This window comes from Colletotrichum lupini, chromosome 1 (assembly GCF_023278565.1).
Source record: "Colletotrichum lupini chromosome 1, complete sequence".
Taxonomy (NCBI): Eukaryota; Fungi; Ascomycota; class Sordariomycetes; order Glomerellales; family Glomerellaceae; genus Colletotrichum; species Colletotrichum lupini.
The window spans coordinates 7,166,870-7,179,079 of NC_064672.1; the positions used below are offsets into that span (position 1 = coordinate 7,166,870).

Here is a 12,210-nt window from a genome sequence, read left to right on the forward strand (position 1 = left end):
AAGAATTTCAACCTGTACGGCTGTGCATTCATACAAAGGGCATAAAACAGTGAATCAGTTGGTTGTGTTAGGGCTAAGGTCGGTAGGCCTCCCGCAGCACGCAGCCGCTCGTTAGATCAAAGGAAGCATCCCCTTTTTTGAAAAAGAAAAAGAAATAAGAAAAAACTTAGGCATCATTCACTTGAGAAGTGTTAAAGCGTCGCTTGCCTCTTCCTTATCTTTTACTTTATCGTATACGAAGAGGAAGCAGACTTTGCTTTCGATTTCGCTGGAAGGCTCTTCTAGGCTTTTCATGCGACTTGTAGGACTTCAAGGCAAACAGTGCAGGTCAGGTGGAAGCCACGAGATGATTTCCGTATCATCAGCTGGTTCTCTCTCCATTTTCCTTAGAATGTTAGTATGCATCTTGCTTTCTTTCTCATTTCCCGGGCGCCGCTATCGTGACTTGAGATTTCAATATACCCAGTCCTCGACATGAAGCCCTAGGCATCGAATTTTCGGTCAAATGAGGCTGACTGCCATCGTATGAGGTCTGCCAGCTGCTCCGGCCCCTTGCATTGGTAGTGGGGAAAATCTCTAGCCATGACAAACTTCATCCTTATACTGAAAACTACCAGTGGCATGCGCCAGACATAATATTTGCGAGAGGCCGTCCACATATCTCCCCCCGCCCCCTCTCCAGGCGAAATGATTGATGGCATAGCTACACAAGTTTGACAGTGCTCCAGTCGATATTTGAAGACCATATGTTTAAACACACATTGTTGACTAATACATCTGAATGACTCCATGCAAGGATTGAGCGAGCTTGCAGATGAACCTAGTATTGCATTCTACGATATCACGGCTGCGCATTCTGTGGTCAAGTATTTCAGAACGTTCTTTCTCGTTGCATCGACAAGTCATAGAGCTTCGATTGAATGCGATATCAAACGGCCTATGGTCTTGGAGAGACCAATCATTAAGCTTACTTGGTCGAGCTTTGAAGCCTTTAATTAACAGGACTATACAAATGCCGACCTTATCCTGGCTGGAACCACGCATTATCCACTGGGCGGACACGGAAACAGCATCGACATTCCCGAGAGATCTAGACCCGTCTAGCCCATTACATCGACTGCAACGCTGGCCAGGTTGCAACTGCGGGGATCGTTTCAAGTACGACGTCAAATCGTCAAAGATTCAACAATGGCAAGCTTGCACCACTCATCAATTGCTTCCGAGTACGGCAGAGCGAGGAAGATGGCGAAAAAAGGAACTTGATTGCCGCAAGAGCATGCCGAGGCGACCGAGGCGGGCCTAATGCCGCACATCAGCTTCATCTCCTCTCCTGCTTGAAGTCAAAATCCCATCTGATCTTTTGGACCATACGCTCGTCGGCTCATAAATCAACAGATCTAGCCTCACGAGTCGGTAGATCTCCCAGATTGCTCGATTTCTAAATGTTCCTGACTCTTTCGTCCCGATCCTGACTCAATTTGGTCAACTTAAGGTTCAAGACTGAGTTGGTGATAATGGGGTCTACCCACTACCTCAATCATCACCGAACTAAATACAACGGTAATTGTAATGATACCTGCGACAGAAAGATGGATTACGATGTTCTGATCATTGGCGGCGGCTTTGGGGGATGCTACGCCTTACATCAGCTGCGCAAGTCGGGCTTTTCGGCACACGTTGTGGAAGCTGGGTCGGCCCTCGGCGGCGTGTGGCACCGGAACGGCTACCCCGGAGCACGAGTTGACTCGGAGACACCCTACTATCAGCTTTCGTTGCGGGAGGTCTGGAAAGACTGGACATGGTCGCAACGCTTTCCGGGGCACGAAGAGCTGAAGAGATATTTCACACACGTCGACAAAGTGCTTGACATTTCTAAGGACGTGTCGTACAATACTGTTGTGGTTGGGGCCGACTTTGATACGGCGACAGCCAGGTGGATCGTCGAGACCGATACAGGACGCATCATCACGTCGCGGTTCTTGATTCCGGCGACGGGCAGTTCAATCAAACGATATGAGCCCGAATTCGCAGGAAAGAGTTCCTTCAAAGGCATAGTGGTACACCCCGCGGCATGGCCTGATTCCGGAATCGATCTTGAGAATAAACGAGTTGCCATCATTGGATCAGGTGCAACAGGGGTTCAATGTGTGCAAGAAATTGCTAAACAGCCCGGCGTGGAGCTGACAGTCTACGTACGAAATGTCAACATTGCACTCCCAATGCGTCAACGCGAAATCTCGGAACTCGAGCAGAACAGCTTGAAAGCGATATACAAGACACTTTTCAAGTTGGCGAGGGATAGTAGTGCCGGGCTACCTTGCGATGGACCTACCCAGGTTACAAAGGAAACAACAATGGAAGAAAGGGAGGCATGGTGGGAGGAGCTATGGAAGAGAGGGGCCTTCAATTTCCAAGCAGGCCAGTATATGGACTTCTTGATGGACGCGGAAGTGAATCGTTTGATTTACGAGTTTTGGTCAAAGAAAACCAAGTGCCGGTTGCAGGATCCGGAGAAACGAGCCATATTGGTGCCTGACGAACAACCTTTCCCGTTTGGAACGAAGCGAAGCAGCCTAGAGCAGGATTACTACGAATGCATGGACCAGGATAATGTGGAAGTAGTGGATGTGAAGCAGATGGGCATCCGCGAATGGACAGCACGAGGTATCGTGACTGAAGATGGAAAGGAGAGAGAGCATGACATTGTTGTCCTAGCGACGGGGTACGACAGTATGACCGGAGCGTTAACAAGCATGGGGCTCCGTGGGAAAGACGGCATCGATATGAAAGAGAGGTGGAGACAAGGCGTTTGGACGTATTTGGGCTTGATGGCTCGAGGATGTCCAAACATGTTTATGATATACGGGCCGCAAGGTAAGCACGAAGCCCTAAGCATCTTTTTAGAAGACCTCAAGTTATTGACGACAACTGAAATAGCTCCTACGGCTTTGACGAACGCGCCGGTGTTCATCGAGCAGCAAGTCGATTTTATTACAGACTTCCTAGTGAAGCTACGCACGGGGAACATCGCATCCATCGAGCCACGCCGTTCAGCTGAAGAGAACTGGAAGGAAAAGGTACAAGCAATACACGAGGCGTTGCTGTTTAGCAAGAGCGATACATCCTGGTACGTGGGAGGGAACATTCCCGGCAAGAAGAAGGAACAGCTCAACTATCTTGGTGGTATTCCTCGATACCTTGAAGAATGCCGCAAAGGCACCAAGGACTGGGACAATTTTGAAATTACCTTGGGAGTTGGAAGCGCGGTATGATTTAAGTCTGCCTTGAGTAGACCAAATCAATGGAATAATCAGATGATGACAGGTACCTTCATGAATGCTTGGCCCCGATTGGCGAGAGATTGTCGGCCCACAGAGATGGCTTAAGGTTTATGTAGTTAGATCTGGAAATTTCCATCATAACCGTCGTCGGTCGTTTAGGTAGACCATGGAGAAGGATGAAGCATGGGTCGACTGCTCGTTGTAATTATTCCATATCTTCGCCGAAGTTCAGCAAGATGACTCCCCACTGGCAACTGGTTTGCATGAGCATGGTCTCGGTTTTCCTGCTCTACTTACTTTGGGTTGGGTAGTTGGTTTTTTCACGGTCTAATTAATTATACAGGTACGGTGCTGTCCGAGATGACCTTGGCGTGGGTGATTGAGCAATAGCCTTGCCAACCGGGCAAGTCTAAAATCACGGCAGCACTGTCCAGTACTACTTTCTTCAAATGTGTCAATCGTTGACTCGACAGGGCGGCTTGAATTGTTTTGCGAAAGTCTTCCTCGCTGTGAGTGCTGTACAGATGCAAAGTCTCCAGAGACTCCGACAGAAGTGCTTCCAGGCTAGCAAGCAGGGGCTCTGTCGTGACTTCGTTGTACACGCCGCTAGCAAGATTTGCAGTTTCACAGACGTCGACGCACAATTAATGAGACGTGCTGATGAGTTACTGAGTTACATGATACCTGAAGATGATATGTTTAAAGAATAAGAAGCACTTTGCCGAAGTGACGCTGCTAAGCAATAGGCCATCAAGACTTGAGTTCAATGAACAAGACGTAATTCGAAAGGCTGCTCCAATAGCTCAAGCCTTGTGTAGAACGTGTATTCTGATCTTAACGCATAGTAATTGCATGTTGTTGTAGAAAGCCTCCTGCAAGACGTAAGCACATCTCTTTTTCTTGTTTTGTAAAAAATAATTTAAGATATAATAATAAGTTGTAAATACTTTAACGTCTTAGAGATTCTCGAATAGGTCCACTACAACATGGGATTATTCATTGAATACTCCAAAATAAGCCTTGATAACCTTAAATGTTTCCAAATGCAATAAGTCGACCCACCCCCTTTTGGCCACCCCCCCCTTTTGGCCACCCTATTAAAACATAGTATCAAAATATCGCTACTAACTATACTTAATTAATTAACTGTCTTCTACTACTATAATAATATAGTTATTATTCTCCCTGGGTAATTCGACCCCTACGAGTTGACTAAGACTAATAGACGGTCGCTAGAGTCCTCCTAAGCTCTCTATATATCCTAGATATTTATAAACCTAGTATTTAAGTCTATTAATATACTTTTCTTTTTTTATAGCTTTAATTAGTTAACTTTAGCTTTTAGAACTCAAATATAGTATTAAAATACTATTAAATAGTAGGCCTACTCGCTAAATACTTTTTTTACCTTTCTAAATAGTAGTCGTTAAGTATTATAATCTAGACTAAGCTCTATAAATAACTTTAACTAATTATAGAGCTCGCTAGCCTTCTTAAGTATTAACTAGTTCATAATAAACGCCGCTAATACCTAGTTAATAGCTTTTCTAATATTACTAGTTACTTACTTAGTATTTACGGTTTTTTTAGTTAGTATAACTAGGTTAGGTAGGACTATTAGATTAGTAAGTAGTCTAGCTATGTTAGGGGGATATAGTCTAGTTACTTTTTACTTACTTTATATATTTAACGACGTTAAACTAGCTAAATAAGCTTTTTAATAATAGCTTAAGAAGTACCGCTTTTTAATAATAGTAGAATTGTTTATTATATCCTCTTTACTAAGCTCCTTCTTATACTTAGACTTAATAGGTCTAAAGATAGCTATATCTAATGGCTAGAGGATATGGGAAGTGTATAGTAATAAAAATAGTAAGTAGACGTTATTTCTATAGCATTTTTATATAAATTCTGTCGTCGTATAATTCCTATAGCTATTTAGAACTAATAGTCGAGGCTTATTAAGTATGCTAAGCCCCCTAAGGGGGGGGGTCTTAGTCTATAATAAGAACACTGTTTTTAACTACTTAAGGGCAGTCTTATTAGTCGTTTAGCTATTATTTATTACTATAAACTCCTAACTAGTATAAGGGTTAAGTTTAAATAGAAACTATTACTATTATACTAACTTTCCTTTATATATAACTAGTGGTTTAATAGCTCGATTATTAGTAAAGATATACTTAATAATAAATACCTAAGTACGCGAACTAGGCTCTTTTTTTTATACTACTATAGTCTCTACCTTACTTAAAACTAAGCTATTAAATCCCTTACCCTCTAGGATACTAGTCTTATCTATATTATACCTATTAGCCTATTTAATATTGCTAATCTCTAGTATATTAAGTAATCTAAACTATAATTTAATTATATTAGTAATAGCCCTATTTAGACGCCTTAAATTAATAATACGACTTCTCTAGACCTTAATTAATAGGTTCTTCCTTAAAAAAGCGTCTATCTATCTCTTCTTAAGAGGATTTATATCCCCCTAGGATCTTAGAACTTGCTTAGCGAATTTTATAAGTTATTTATAGGTTAGTATAATACTTAAATTATACTAAATACGAACTTATTAAGCTAGCTAGTCTTCTTACTATAGAGGAAGCCTCTAGAGGTTTACGAATACTATTACCCTCGTTTAGTAGCCTTTTTTATAGTTATAAAGAGTTAACCTTAGAACTCCGAACTTAATCGAGGCCTAATTAACTAAGAAACCTCTTTTAATAGCCTTAAGAGCCCGAATAACTTCATTTTCGGTATATAAGACTATTATATATTAATAAATAAGTATATAAAAAAGAATTGCATTTGGACGATTTTTATAATTATTGTGGTAGTTTGAAAATCGTGGGTAGGGTTTTAATGCGGTAGCTGGGATGGAGAAATGGGGTGGCCAAAAGGGGGGGGTGGCCAAAAGGGGGTGGGTCGACTTAGAGAAGTGTCATCATAAGTTTCTCAAAACGGAAACCTAAGTTGAAGCGCTAAAGCGTTCCCCCCTTGACTAAGAACAACCATCCCAGAATATAAACAGCTCTATCAAGCTGCTGCCTATCACAGCCATCGTCTTGTGCCGAGGCATCTCAATGGTCGCCATCAACCTTCCCCTCCCCCGCCTCTAGCTACTCAACATCGGCAGAATCACGAAGCACACTCTCTTCAACTATGAACTCGTCCAAAAGTGTCGGCAAATGAACGCGAACTCGGCCTCGACATCCGGTCTTCCAAGCAGAGCGTCAAATATGATCGTCCCCTCTGTCGTTCCTTCAGATGAAAAAGACAAGCCTGTGACTTCCTTCTACGGCCCAGATCTTCACTACCTTAGTGCCCTCCCCCCTACCTCAGAACCCCCGCATGCCATGAAGCTCCCTCGTTTATTTTCTCTGACATACAACAAGAATCCACACTGCGCCCGCTAGGCTTCACCAAGCTTTTTCATCCCACTTTGTACACTTTGTAGACTTCGTAGTCAGAAGATTGGGTTTCCATGGCGGCGGAAGGTGTACATTCCCGCTACTACCACTCCTCCTCAACCTCCCGACGGCATAATGCTCTGAGTAACTCTCGGGAAGTCTATTTCTCGCAAGCAGAGAGGGGATGGGGTAAAAGCACGGATTCGATAGACACATAGGTAGTTCGAGACGTACCGAGGCCGAAGGTCAGTAAAAGATTTCCAGCTGATGACTGCGTTAATTTTGCACTGACCTCCCATGAGCTTTGGGCAACACACACACACACACATACCCTTACATAATCACACGGGTATCTGTATCTACATTGCTTATTCTTGAATAAGGCTCGACTCCTCCAAGCGGCCCCTAATCTTTTCCAAGTGGAAAGAGAGCACATGGAAGTTCGGATGGCGAAGCTTTCCACAAAATGGAAGAGCTTAGCGACTCAACAGAATCTAACTTACAAGCCCTCAGGGTCGAGCATTCCCTTCCACTCGTCCACCGAGGCCGGTGACATCTGCCACAACGAAGAAAGAGGGAACCGACCCTGAGGTTGCCGAAAATCATCACGTGTGTGGCTTGACGATTCATGTGGCGGGTGTAGTGGCGAGCGCCACATGTGAGGGGTAGTGTGGCTGTGCTAGCTACCAAATCGTCACTATGACCTGTGGCTTGTCGCGCATTGGTCCACCGTACCGTTCCATCTCGGACACCATAAAAAACCTGTTCTCGACAGCTGCTGTAAGTTGGATCTACAGGGGAAACTCGATTCTGATAGGAAGACGGCTTTGTTTCTAATAATGTCCTGCCAACAAACTTTCCTGGTTACTGTGGCATCTGTGATGTTCATTTTTGTGGCGAAAACCTTGGTATTCGTGCAATGATCAGAGTTGCTTATTGAGAATCCCTCTTTTCCTTCCCTCGACATTGTTCGAAAGCCCATCATCGGTGATCTAAAGTCGAGCTGATTGGCTGGATGCCATCGGGGCGTCTCAACACTTGCCAGGTAAGTCGAGGGCCACCGTACTATTTCATCAACGGATATATTGAGGGTTGCTACACCGGTGACCTACCCCAAGGATATCGAGGTGGAACCACACGTCGGTGCCACCATTCTCAGTCAGTATCTTGGGATCCATCATCTAGGCCACCCAGTCAAAACTCGAGTTCCTCGGAAAGTCCAATGCCCCTAAACTTCTTTGCTCCCTGTTCACTCAAAAGCACGACATCAGATAGGCGAGACGGAATTCTGCTCGTCGGATATTGAATTCAGCAAGCAAAGAAGCACCTCGCTGACTAGCCGACTATCTCAGAGACATCGGTCAAAAATTCGGTGACAATGACCATGCAGTTTCTGACTCTCTGCTCACCTCGAGGCCATGGCCCTGCCCACTCTCACGATAAGGCTTCAAATTTCGATACCACCTTGTTACATTGCATGCTCAAAGTTCAGCAATCTCGTTATTTTCGCAGTGGCTCATGCACCCGCGCCGCAGGCCGCACGGGAAGAAGGGGGGCGCACATCCATACCTGTCAAAAAATGCTTGGTCCCCTCAACGCTAGGCCCGAATAGAACGGAGCATCTTGCCAGATCCGGGCCAACCTCGAGTCGTGAGTCGTGAAGGTTGTTTACTGGACAGGGGGGGGGGGGCTTTTTTCTTTTGCTCGGCACGGCAGATGGTGGAGACAGAGGCTCAGCCATACCCTTGCACTCACCTGTCTGCGGGACATTGTTTTCTCTCTTTTCGATACGGATATGTGCGATTCAATGTGCGGATGATATCCGGACAAGAAGTACATGAATCGACGTGATGGCGGAACGCATCCGTACTGCTATCGTGCCCACACGTGTGGACTGACCACCTCCGCTTTTGCTTACCTTACAATTCAAACTTTGTCTTCGGCTTGGACAAGTTGATTGCTATTGTGGAGACGATTTCCCAGACAACAAATCGTGGAATGTGGGAGCGCATACTTGGTCCTTAGGGGTATGTTTAAACTCCCTACCAGGTAGTGTGGATCTGACCAGGGCAAAGCAGTGACTCTCAATGGCCAAATTTTTGTTCGACGTGCACAAGAATCTCGAAAGTAATGCTGCTGATGTAATCGCGAGAAGCATGGGCGAAGATACCTGACAAGGGGGTTAAACTTTGGCCTGATACCGTAGTAAGTAGGTATGAGGGTGTATTGGCCGGCGCTGTTTGAGAAAACGATTCCAGAGTGAACCCCTCGAAGAGAGTTCATGGCGGAGGCCCATTCAACGAAATGACCTGAGAGAGAACATCTTCAATGGGCAGAAACAAGCCTTTCATCGAACAGGCTTTTGCTCCGAACTGTAAGGTGGATATACCATAACTGACAAGATTCGGGATGATCGGACCCTAGAGTTCAGCTCTTCGCGATGAGGGGGGAAAAGTGTAGGGGGCAAAGGAATGTAGAGTCGACGTTCTAGAACCCCGAGGTCGAAGGGGCCGCCACCGTTCTGAAGTCTGTCGGCCTGCCATTCGCTGTGGCCCGCATGTGTCACTGCTATGTATGTACGAATACACCTCCCTGGATCTTCTCCAGACTCCTGGTGATGCGCCGATGTGGGCGATCAAACCGACGCCATTCCCGCGAGAATCTGAGGGGTTGGTTGATTGATGGTGCGGTACGGAGTACGGGGCGTCTACTATGCATCGAAACATGGGATGGCAGGGCCCCCCTCAAGCGGCTCTTTCGAGTTTGAGGTCAAGGGCAATATCTGGTTGGTGGTCGAATTCATCGAATGTTGCGGTTCTTGGTGCCGAAGCCCCTATTGTCCGTTGTAGTCCGTCAGAAGGCGTTCTCCCACACCAAAAGGGAAAAAGAGCCTTGCCGGTATTTGGGGCCGTCGAGCTGGCCAGTAGGAAGCAGCCGCGGGAATGGAGCATGGAGTTTACGGTGGTCCCTGGTTGGCTCTTGGAAGCAACCCGTTGTCAGTTGACAAGGCGTTCTGGATTTCGCTCCCGGGACTCTGTGGGCTGTCGTGGTTGTGAAGGTGCCGCAGGTGAAACAAGGCGTACATATTTTCTATTTTTGTTTACACAACGTCATGGTTCGCGCTTGGCCGGGGCGTGGCCTGGCAGCGGCTCACCCTGATTCTCGGCATAAGAATACATACTTGTGAACCACTAAGCAGCCCAGCTAGTGCAAGGTTTAGCTCCTTATGTAAGCCCACACCCATTGATGGGTTGATAGACGGCTGCTGAATGGTTGCGGTCGAGTCTTCTACTGGTGACTTTAACTGACATTAGCCCACTGCGGCGTGTGCGAGGCGGCGAGACTCGAGAAAGTCGGCACGTCGGGAATGTGGGAGGACCTTCGGGACCGGTGGGGCCAGAGCGAGGTGCCAGAAGCCGAGACGGTGCCCATGGTACTAACTAGGCGCACTGTTACAGCAATGCCGAAACGGCGCCGGGGGGTTCTGCCGTACCTAGTGTTGGAAGTAGGTACTGGCTTCAGGTCTGTCTTGGTCGGATTCTCAATCATCACGGCACCAGCGTTCGATATTCGGCTCAATTTCGCGGTGCGAAAGGGCTGACAGTCGTCTGGACTCTGGAGATTGTCAAAAGTTGAAATGGAGACTGAGACGTCTGCGAACCCTTCTTGAGCAAGAGCCCAAAAGTGACAAAAAGTGGACGGACGGTTCGCGATCCAGATTGCGCGTATCAAGGGTAGGCGAGATGGCGAGGAACATCAGATTCGCCTTGAGTCTGGGGGCCGTAACAAGCCCAATTTCCATCGTGTGTCGACCTTATTGGGAGGACCCGCGGGTCGACGTTCGCCTGCTGAGTTGTGGCCCAGGGGCGTGAAGTCGACCAAGACTTGTGATGCAAGATGTGCGATGGTGCAGTGACCGCCGTTAAGCCAGAAGTCTGCTCCGCAATGAGCTAGAATTGTTCCCGTTGTGGTGCTGAGGGCTTGCTGTTATTGCCAGCTTCCAGGGCCATCGTCGTGGTCCAACGCCCGACAGGGCTGGGTTAGCAGTGACTGTTGCAGACGGATAAGCAGCTCTACTGCGAATAGAAGCTCATCTAAGCCACGCCGTGTCGCGAGTGTTTTCCACTAAGCTCGCTCATAGGAGTGGTCAACGGCACAGCCCATACGAAAAGCAGATGAGCGAATCAAACATGGGCGGTGGATGATTTGGTGATTTCGATAGTGATAACGGCCGTGGTGGCAGTGCATGAATTATCGCGGTAGGGTCAGGGAACGGAAATCACAAAAGCGTCCCACAGGATTGAATGATCATAGGCGGCATTTCCAGAACGAACGGGGCGATCCCCTGAACGGGATCTAACCACTGACCAAATTGAGGGCCCAGTTCAGTGCGGAATGTCGGGAGCGAACGAGACACCTGAAGTTGCCGTCGGGTCTGGCTCTGGCTCTGGCTCTGGCTCCCTGGACGAAAAGTCTTTTCCAGATGTTAATGCCGTGAACAACGGACGACGGCACAACTTCCGCTTCGGGGGCGAGCTGAACAGAATTTGGAGCCGCGAGAATGGGACGGCTTGATGTCAGCGCATGGCCAAACGCCGTAGACTCCCTTCCACCACCTCCTTGACCACCTCCATGAAGCTCGGACGGAGACCAGTGAGCCTTTTCGGAGGGACCTTTTCGTGATGTGGGCAGTGGCCCGGACGAGTACCGTAGCCGCAACTTGCAAGTGAAAGTCTATGCCGCGCCGTGTTTCTAGTCGCCGAGACCAGTCTGCACCTATTGCTTCAAAGAATGGCAACCAAGGGGAGGCGTGAATGCTGAAAAAGGTTGCCGCAAGTGAGAATGCTGTGTCAAGGGGTGTCTGAATTGCTTCGATATGGGGGCCTGTACTGTTCTGGGCGGCGACGCTGAGAAGCATGGGAGGTTCAGATGGTTAGAGACGGACAGGTGGCCGGTATTTGCATACTGCTGGATTCCAAGCCCATCGTAAGCAGCTGGGTCAGGTCGTTGGAGCGAGTTGAATCGAATCGAAGACCATGAGTCCAGTGATTGAGGCTGAGCATACCGAGTAAACAACCTTCTTTTTGAACGAACCAAACGAGGGCCTTTGATTTGTTGGTGGTGGGAAGAGTAAGAGCTCAGAGCAACATTGACGGACGATCAACCCACGCCGAAAGCAAAAAAGAGGCAGAGCGCGAACTGGAACAGCCACACCCGGGATGGCGGCACCATTCGTATTGGTACACGCGACTGCGGCTATCTTGGGCGTGGCATTGAGTACTCGATACCTGTCTTCGACCTCGCAAGCGAAAGCGAACAGGGGAGGGTGCGCTGCCGCCACGCACAACCAAAACTTCCCGCCGCCCGTCTCCGTCGGGCAGTGAATTGGTCGGCTCGGGTCAGCACTCAGCAACACGCAGCGCAGCATAGCGCCAGGCGAGGCGCCGGTGTGGTTTGGTTTGTATTATTTGCAGCGATTCGCTTGGTTCGGATTTGGTCTCGCGCCCGAACAA

The 12,210-nt window shown here is 47.6% G+C and overlaps 3 protein-coding genes across 3 annotated transcripts; 1 reads left to right on the forward strand and 2 right to left on the reverse strand.

Annotated features, from left to right (window-relative positions):
* Positions 1-1,589: 1,589 nt before the first annotated feature.
* Positions 1,590-3,272, forward strand: CLUP02_02041 (cyclopentanone 1,2-monooxygenase; the record flags this gene model as incomplete). Its single annotated transcript, XM_049281076.1, has 1 exon — positions 1,590-3,272. The coding sequence occupies one exon, from the start codon at positions 1,590-1,592 to the stop codon at positions 3,270-3,272; it is 1,683 nt and encodes a 560-aa protein (XP_049137033.1).
* A 6,725-nt stretch (positions 3,273-9,997) lies between these two features.
* On the reverse strand, positions 9,998-10,499 carry CLUP02_02042 (uncharacterized protein; the record flags this gene model as incomplete). The annotated part of the gene is made up of 3 exons (XM_049281077.1): positions 9,998-10,133; positions 10,191-10,312; positions 10,359-10,499. The coding sequence occupies 3 exons, from the start codon at positions 10,497-10,499 to the stop codon at positions 9,998-10,000; spliced, it is 399 nt and encodes a 132-aa protein (XP_049137034.1).
* Positions 10,500-11,053: 554 nt separating this feature from the next.
* On the reverse strand, positions 11,054-12,125 carry CLUP02_02043 (uncharacterized protein; the record flags this gene model as incomplete). The annotated part of the gene is made up of 3 exons (XM_049281078.1): positions 11,054-11,431; positions 11,588-11,604; positions 11,867-12,125. The coding sequence occupies 3 exons, from the start codon at positions 12,123-12,125 to the stop codon at positions 11,054-11,056; spliced, it is 654 nt and encodes a 217-aa protein (XP_049137035.1).
* Positions 12,126-12,210: the final 85 nt, after the last annotated feature.